The following is a 9,176-nucleotide window of genomic DNA, read 5'->3' on the forward strand; positions in this document are numbered from 1 at the left end:
GGGCCTAGACATGGACTCTACAAGCAGTGAGAATTGACTCTATGTGTCCTTGGGTCAGGCTGGCACCCAGTGGGGGCCCAGAACACCTGTTCCCTGGGACTCCTGGCTGAGCCACTGAGCATGTAGTCGGTTGCCACAAGAAAGCAGAAGGCACAGTGGAAGATGATGCCCATGGCAGTCATAGGGGAAGGGTCTGCCATGCCCAATGTAGGGGTGTCCTGAGAGTCACTCCCCTCTGTCTCCCCACCCGATGTTCAGTTCTGCCTATGCACACACCGACTTGTGACCCACAGCTCTCAGGCTAGGAGCACCTCCCCTTACAGACCAGCAAGCCTCAGCCAGGAGTGTACCCTAACCACTGCACCTGACTCTCCCACCTTTTACTATGCAGTCAGCCAGGTTGAGCCTAGCTGGCCACCTTCTACCAGGAGCAAGCAAGTGGTCTTTCCGCCCGCAGACACACTCCTAATCCACCACCAGGCTTTGTGCACTCTACCTTCTTTTTTCATTTATTATTTATTTAATTAATTTTTATTGAAAAGGCAGATATACAGAGAGGACAGACAGAGTTGATTCATTCCCTAAGCGGCCACAACAGCCAGCTGTCCGCGTGGTTCTGCTAGGAAAAGGCCACCCCCACCCATCTGCAGTGTCCGTGCTTGCGATCATTGCCAACTAGAGACCCAGACGGGCCCTGGCAACACAGCCAGGTGACAAAAAACTCTGCAACAAGACAGGGCTGATCGTTCCCATGCAGTGAGGAGGCGGCCAGACTCATGAGGCCATCCAGGGTAGGACCAGATGCACTGGAGCAGTGAACAGCCCGCACAATGGTACCTAATGGTCTTGGAAGGCTTCTAGCTGGAGCTGGAGGAGGCAGCATTTGTGCCTAAGCCTTGCAGAAGGAAAGTGCTGAGTACCTTCTGGAGTGGTGTAAAGAGGCAGCTAGTGAAGGCTCAAGTTCTGCCCTCCCCAACTCTGTGGTCTCACATGCAGGAACACCCTGAGTGTCTCCGCAGAGCCTGGGGGAAGACTAGCTTCCTCAAGGGAGGCCCCAAACTGCCTGTAAGCAGGAGCTGGCTGAAGCAAGACCCAAAGCCACACTGGGCTCTAATGTGCCAAGGGTAGGCTCTTCAACTCACTCTCAATGCCCACCCTGTTCAATGCCAGGTCATCCCTGGGACCCCAGACGCAGGGTCTGGTCATGTCCAGGATGTGACCCCAGGCTGAGGAAGGACAACTCCAAGGGAGGTGGGAGGGGCCTTGCTGCCCACAGGAAGGGGAAGTCAAGCACTGATCAAGGTTGGACCAAGAGTTGGAGTAGACACTGAGAGTTCCAGTGGGCAGCTCAGAGCCAGAGTGGCAGCTGGCAAGAGCCCACAGAGAACGGTGGCAGTCAGCAAGCCCAGGGGACAGCTTGAACCTCCCGGACGCACGTGCCCAGGGAGCGGTGATGTGGGAGAGCACCAGAGCTCAAGGACAGATGGGGGAGGAGCCATGGCCACTTGGTCAGCAATAGGAAGCCCTGCCAGGGCATGAGGCATTGGCACCACCAACACAAACCGGAGTCTCTGGCCTGAAGCTTTTAGAGAAATCCAAAGCTCCACAACACTCAAACGGGGGGAAAAACGTTTGTAATCCAGGCTTCGCGGGTGCAGCGCCACTTCCCCTCCCTCTTCCGCCTTCTTGCTGCCTCCACTGGGAAGCAAGGACTTGCAGGTAGCTCTGCAAAGCAGCTTAGTGTTTCTGGAATAAGACCCAGGGTAGTGTCACAAGAGATCTGAAATGTAACACCAAGCTTTGGGTCAGGCAGGATGGAGTTTGTCTGTGAGTCTGCAAGGGTAGTGGGGCTGGGACACAGTGCTCCGACTGTACTGTTCAGTTGTCCCTGCATTGTCTGTACTTTTAAGTTCATCCCAGGATAGAAGGGGGCTGCTTCAACTCCAGCCATCCCCTCTGCAGTCAGTGAACAAGAAACAGGAAAGGTGAAAAAAGATGCAGCTCTTCCCTTTAAGGGACTCTTCAAACACATCACACTCCCACTTACCTCTCCCTACCCTGAACTTGAAATCCAAGCTACAAAGCCATTGGGAAATACTTTACTGAAACTGACAGCCGGCTAAACTTCAGGAGCCCGACAACAAGTTCGGTCTCCCTGTAGGCTCCCAGGCCCCAGGCTGGTAACAGAGCTGCAAGCTGCTTCTCAGGAGCTTGAAAATGCAAAATGCAAAGGAGGGTAGGAACAGAAAAAAGCTTGAGAAGTCAGCCACAGCACAGGGCTCAGCCGCTTCCAGCCGCCAATGTGACCCTGATAGAATGAAGGTGGCAGAGATGGCAGGCAGAGAGCTAAACCCCACAGCACAGCACGTAGACATGTGTTTGGAAAGTCACTGTGCAGCACAAACTAGGACCCCACCGAATGTGTAGGAGGTAGCCCCCAACTGCACTCTGCACCCTCTTCCTGCCCCCACTTCAGATTCTCAGGCCTCCCCCATACAACTTGGCCCTCCCCACTTCCCTGCTGGATGCCTCTCAACTACCCAGAAGGTCTTGCCTGCCCAGAGCTGATTTCAGTGGCTAGCATTCTACTTATTCTTCCTGACCAAATACAAACACCACCTTTTCCAGGGAGTCCTCCCTGCTTGGCTGTACTAGAGCCTTGGTACTATTTGATATGGTGCTCTGTACTTAATATGCACACATTTCTTTCATTTTCTCTAAAGGATAACACAGGAAAACTCCTGGATGTTCAAGTGTTCAATCAGTAGATGGGTAAGTGGATGGGTGGATGAGGGTGGGTGGGTGGTTGCGTGGCTGCATGACTGGGAATGGATATATGTATGTATGGGTGGGTAGCTGGATGTGTGAGTAGACCAGTGGGTGGGTGAGTGAGTAATGGGTGAGTGGATGCATGGGTGGGCGGAGAGATGAACAGGCAGTTGGGTGGATGGGAGTATAAATGATGGGTGGGTGAGTGGATGAATGGGTGAGTGGATGCATGGGTGGGTAAAGAGAAGGACAGGTGGTTGGGTGGATGGGTGGGTAAGTGGAATGAATGGCTGGGCAGATGCATGGTGGGAGCCGATGTGGTAGGTCGGGGTCGAGTGAGGATGGATGAGTAAGGTGTCCATGGCTATCAGATGCCCTGAATGCAGTTCTGGTGGACACCCCGTCACGTCCACAGGAGCTGGAGGCAGTCATGGTCGATGTCATTATCAGTGCTGTCGGCAGACAGCCCAGCCCTGCCTTGAACAGCAACATCCCTAGAGAAGCTCACATCTTCCTCCCTGTTACTGAGACCAACAACGCTGGGACCCAAGGCTCCTGGGGAAGTCTGCCTGGACAGCTCGCTTGTTCAGTTGGCCAGAGACCACCAGGTTGGTAGTTCCCAATGGGAAGTCCTTGGTGACTGAGGCAGTGGACACATGTTAGCCCTGGAGGACCTTTGTGTACTGCTGGTACCATGGGCCCCCTCCTGCCCCTGGCCCTCCCCCTGGCCGGCACTCCCTCTGGCTGACCCCAGCAGCCCACAGTGATGACCACTCAGTGGCATCTGCATTTCAGTCTTTGCAACTAGGAGAACAGCATTATTGGCGTTGCTCAAAGGTCAGAGTTCAGGCCCAAGGCCAGGGGCAGGTGTCCATGGCAAAGGCGCTGCCACCAGGTATCCTTTGCATAGGCTCTGGTGCCTCCCCAGGGAGCATCACACTCAGCTCCAGGTTTCCCAGGGAGCCAGGCTCTGCATGATCTCTCAGTTGGCCTGACCCAGGGCAGAGCATGCAGGACCCTCGAACGGATGCTGGGCGCCGTCCTCCAGAGGATGTGGCCTGAACAAGTGTGCCTGTCACTTCTTGACAGAGCTTGACCACAATGGCGACCGGCAGCCGGTTCATCTCCCAGGCACACACCTATGTGGCCAGGGCACCCTCAGGACCCCTGGCAAGATGGAGCGAGCATGGGGACTCTGGGCCCACTTTTCCCATTACTAGCTAGCACTGGTGACATGGCTCCCTCCAACTAGTCCCCCTTTGAGGAGGGGACACATATGGGAGTGCTCTCCTAGGAGAGTGACACATGAGGACGGCAACAGCAGCTTCCAGAGTGTTCTATCAAAGGCCGCGAGGTCGACAGACAGCCACACAGATCTGGTTTTGGCATGGCCCTCCCCTTGCCCCGTGGACATCCAGGCAGCAGGAAGGGCTTGTCTTCAAGGCCACACGGTGACACTGTGTCAGGAGGAAATGAGCACACAGTGTCACTGCTGTCCCCTGTGCTGGGATGGGAGGGAGGCCACAGCCTGGCAGCTGCATGCCTAGTGAACCAGCGGCCCACAGGAACAAGGAGGAGTCCCTGTGAGCTGGCGTGGATGGCGGGCTTCCTGGAGGAGGTGGGCTTTTTACAAAGGATGGAAAAGCAGAGAGGCGATTTCAGCCATAAGGCACTGAGTGGGGCAAAGCACGAGCTATGGCCAGCCCCACGTGCCAGGAAGGGCTGGGAGCACTTGGACCAGGCTCCAGAGGGCAGCAGGAGATGTGACAGGACCCACTGTCCACCTCCCATCACCCACAGCAAAAACCACAGCAGCAGAAAGACCCCTATGGGGGTGGGCCACAGGAGCAGTCAATAGAGAATACAGTGCCACCAGTTGCACATGCCTGTTTAGCTCCCATTTCAGAGGACACTCGTGGAGGCAGCTTGACTTTCTGCTTCTCAGAATTCAGGGCGGACTCTGGGGAATCGTTGCCGTGATGGAAAGATCTAGAAGGGGCCGTCAGAACAGCAGTAACAGACTTCCCAAGACCAAGTGACTCATGCTGCTCCCTCCCACTGTGGGGGGCAGATAGCTGAGGACAAACAGGAAGTAGGGGGCTTTTCTGAGTCACCTCTCCCATGGGAGGGTAGCCTGCTGGGCACACAGGCCAACCAGACCCCTGGGTGACGAGGACCCCCACAATGGAGTCCTGCAGGCTCCCTCTTGGGGTTCCTGAGTCCTAGACAACAGTTCCTCCCTGGCCAGAGGGGCCTTGGGGCTCACTCACACCCCACCACAACAGGCAGGCAGGTGGTCGCTGTGCCCCTGCCCTCCCAAGCCTGCTCTGCACTTTGCCACCTCCCAGCCTCTGCCCCCACTTCTCTCTCTGGTCCTTACCCAGTGCCTCCCTTACTTGCTCTACCTATGGCACTCAAGTCTAGGGAGGAATCTTGCAGAGACAGGTGGAAACTTGAAGGGGATCAGAAGGGCAGAGTTGGGGGTTTTTCTGTCTCATCGCCCCCAGTGTCTCTGGCTCTGCTTTCAGCAGGAAGCCCCCAAGTCTGTCTGCAATTGCTATATTCCCTGGCTAAAACGCACCTGAGACTTTGTGAGAGTTTAACCACGGTCACTAATAGGGGCAGGCCCACAGATGGAGGGCATTCAGGAGCAGGGCAGAGGGGAAGTGGGGTCAGGAGACAGATGTGCAGAGATGTCCCGGTCCCAAGCTGGCTCTGGACTTCCAGCTGGTCTCAGAAGATGAACCTGGGGGTCAGGGGGAAAGTGCACAAATGTAGCCCCGAGCAGGGGAGGCAGCCTGTGGACCAGAGTGTGAATTTGGGTCTAGAAGGTTCTGGATCTCAGGGATGTCTGTGCCTAAGGCAGGGAGGCCCCAGGGGGTAAAGGTTGGGGGCCATGAGCCGGGATCCTGAAGGCAGCATTGTCTTCACCAGAAGCCACTCTCCCCCGCCCTGCAGTGCCTGCACTAGTTGAGGGGCTCCTCTCTCCCATCAAGGGCTCCAGCAGGACCCTGTGACCTGCCAGGCCCTGCTTGCACCTGCAGCCCCCATGATGTTGAGGCAGACACTTCCCCTTCCCTGGTCTATTTCCTCATGGTGAAACCAGGGACTGGGATTAGGCTGGGCTGGGTTAGAGAGGGCCACATGGCTTCCTTCTGACAAAGGACTCCTTGAACCCTTAGGGCAGCATTCCACGTCTCAAATACAGACCAATTTGTGCCGCAGGACAGGCAGGTAGTGTGCAGTGGTTAAGTCCCCATTTGGAGGCCTGCATCTTGGTCCAAGTACCCAGCGTCCTGCTCATGCTCACCCTGGGAGGCAGCAGGTGGTGGCCCCTGTACTTGGGCTCCTGCCACCCACATGGGGGAGTTGGGTTGAGTTCTCAACTCCTGCCCTCAGCCTGGCCTAGCCCTGGCTATTGAGGACATTTGGGGAAGACAGAAGAATTCTGTCAGTCTCTCTGCATCTCAAATCTGAAATGAGCATAAATAAATAAAATGCTCTTACACCTGCTCAGCCTGCCATGGCAGCGCAGGGTGGCGTGCTGACTAAAGCCTCTCCCAGGTGGTCCCTCTGCACAGTAGCCCCTCAGCAGCCCTGGCTTCACCAGGGTCACCCTCTGCTCTGAGCAGCCTCTTATCTCACCTGCATTCCATCAGCCACACCAGCGGCCATCCCACAGGCCCCTCCAAGACCCCCTTCTTCCACCCTCCAACCCCCCTGCTCCCCCGCAGCCTCTGGCTTTGCCTTCCCTATCTGCTCACACCAGGATGCCCCATCTCCCCCCCCCCCCCAGGCTTCTGTTATGTATCCTCTCCTTCAAGAGGCCAGAACAGCCCCTTCCACCCTGACTCTCCGTCCCTGCCCAGAGACTACTGAAGGGACCCAGAATGAACAGACAACAGAGACATGAGTAGGAGACAAAAAGCCTCTGGGCCTGGCATGCCCCTTCTATCTCATTTTCTCTCCTATCCGTGTTTCCCACAGGAAGGCAGAATTGGCTTGCAAAAGTCCTCAGAGTCTTATTATGCAGGGGGTGGAGGTGGAGGCAGGGCCCTGAGGGCTCAGCAGAGCCCAGGGCTGGGCAGGCTGACAGGGTCATCTGTGCACTGCCCACTAGCACTTGCCAGGCAAGAGGGGCTGGGATCCAGAGGGAGAACAGATTCTGCAAAGGCAGTGTCTTGGTTTCCTGCTTGCAACCAGTGGTAATGAGCTCTCTGTCACTAGGAGTATGCAAGCATTGCTCAGGGAGGTTTTCAAGGGGATTCCTGCACCTGGGGCAAAGTTCAGTGAGATGCTACCTGGGAACTTACTGTCATTGTGTAGATAAGGGAGGCACCAAGACATCAATGATACAGGGATGCACAGAGAGGTAAGAGGAAGTGGGTCAGGCTGGGTCATACTAAGGAAAATGGGAAGTGCATAAGGTCAGAACCCTGGCCTCCCACCCAGAGGTCTCCTTCCTCCCTTACCAACTCTTCATAGCTCCACACCCTGCCCTGCGATCTGGGGGTGTGGTGGACACCCACCATTGGGACCCCTTCCTCAGCGGAATTGCCAGTTCCTCCCTCTGGAAGACATTTGTTTCTGTAGAGGTCACTTCCAAGGGGAAGTGGCAGGGCATCCACATTGTCCAGACAGGAGGGCCAGGTGGGAGGAGGCATTCAGACCAAGGGGTGCTCTGCCCCTACTCCTGTCCCGGAGCGGATGCCTGGCATCTCCAGTGGCCTCCTGTCCTGGGCTCAGCGACTCACAGGACCAGGGTAACTGGCCACAGGGTGACATTCACACAAGCAGCTCCAGGACTTGTAAACCAACAAAGCAAAGAGTGAACACGACTTCCCGCAAAGCCCACCTGGATCTCCACGCAGGCCCAGGAATGCACCTCCCATCCGGCGCCTCTTCCACGCTGGAGGTTACCTGGAACACCCACCTGGGACACCCACCAGGCTGAGCTGGGCAGGGGAGAGGGAGTCTTCTCCGCGCCTGCACGAAGTCCTAAGCGATGCCCCGAGAGCAGGGTGGGGGGATGGGGAGCGAGCAGAGCGACTGGAAGTTAGACCTTTGGGGTCCCTGCTGGTCCCTCAGCTTTGCGAGCTCTACTAGTGCCTTCTCCTCAGGTACTATGCCAACCACACGCAGCCAGCGCTCCCTGGAACCAACCCATGCACCGGCTTGACAAAGCCAATCCGCAAAGGTCACTGTCCCCTGACAGGCCAGCGGGGTGAGGAAGGAGATGCCCCCTCCCCAGTGGATCCTCGGTTTAGGTGGAGCGGGGAGGGGTCCACCTGTTGGACAGTGGGAACCTGAAGTTGAGGGAGCCGAGGATGTTCCACGCTGCACCCTGCTGGGCTCCAAAACCCGCGGGGTGCGCTGAAGCTAGGACAGAACGGTGGGTGCCACGGATCGGCGGGGCCCGGACCGTGCATGTTTGCATCCAAAGTTCAGGCCAAGCGGGAGCTGGGGCAGGGGCCGTGTCTACACAGGCAGCCCCGGCTCTGACAGGTCGCGCGCGGAGCCAACCCAAAGCGTGCACAGGTTTCCTCCAGAGCCAAGTCAGTGCTTCACAGGTTAGCCAAGTCGTCGGGTCCTGCAGCAACCCCAGCCGCCCTCCTCTGCGCAGAAACGGCCGAGGATCTGGCCTTGGCCGCGGTGGGGAGTTCGTCTCGGTCCGCCCACCCCGAGGTTTCCCCGGCCAGCGCGCTAGGGGCGGCTCCGACCAGGGCCCAGCAAGAGAACGACCGCGGGAACAGCGAGGGTGGCGGGACGCACAGCGACTTACCCGGCGGGGTCCCCGCGCCCGGCCGCTCCCGCACGTCGGATCATGTCGGCGGCGGCCGCGGGCCGCTGCTCCGGAGTGCTCGGGCACCGGGCGCTCCCCTGGCCCTGGCACAGGAACTGGGCAAGGGCCCGGGCGGGCGCCACCGCCAGCCCCGCGCCGAGTGGGGAAGCCGCCGCGCGCTGGGCGCTCGCTCCCGGCGACTTCCTGTATTGCAGCGAGCGGGGCTTTCAGGAAGGGGCTGGCCTTGGTGGTCAAGGGTTTTCTGTCAGAAGCCATTCGGCAGCGGCCCACTGCCCTAGCCCCCTGGAGCACACGGAAGCCCGCTGCGCCCCCCGAGGCCGGGGCAGGCGACGGGCGGTGCCGGGAGTTGAGGTGCCGGAGGGTGCGGATATCCAACCTCGGGGTGCTGCCTCGCACCCTCTGGAGTGGGGGTGGGGAAACTCCTGGGAGAGTCTGGCAGTGGGCGCGGTCCCGCGTGTGAGGGAAGGAGCCGTGGTCTCGGGTCGGCCCTGGCACGGGCCCAGAACTTGATGGATGGAGTCGGTCCGAGGCACAGCCTTTCCTGCTGAATCTCACCGGGGCAGCCCCAGATCCCCACAGGACACCCCCTCCACGTTCAGACCTG

The 9,176-nt window shown here is 58.1% G+C and overlaps 1 protein-coding gene across 1 annotated transcript in view; it reads right to left on the reverse strand.

Moving 5' to 3' along the window:
- The window catches only part of RIN3 (Ras and Rab interactor 3), a 78,701-nt gene extending 69,870 nt beyond the window's left edge, over positions 1-8,831 (reverse strand). The window contains exon 1 of the mRNA XM_040975135.1: positions 8,552-8,831. Coding sequence (XP_040831069.1) covers positions 8,552-8,595 — 44 coding nt within the window. The 5' untranslated portion in view covers positions 8,596-8,831. The remainder of the gene's footprint in view (positions 1-8,551) is intronic.
- Positions 8,832-9,176: the final 345 nt, after the last annotated feature.

The sequence above is a fragment of the Ochotona curzoniae genome, unplaced genomic scaffold, assembly GCF_017591425.1.
Source record: "Ochotona curzoniae isolate NIBS_2020 unplaced genomic scaffold, NIBS_Ocur_1.0 contig_2688, whole genome shotgun sequence".
Lineage (NCBI taxonomy): Eukaryota > Metazoa > Chordata > Mammalia > Lagomorpha > Ochotonidae > Ochotona > Ochotona curzoniae.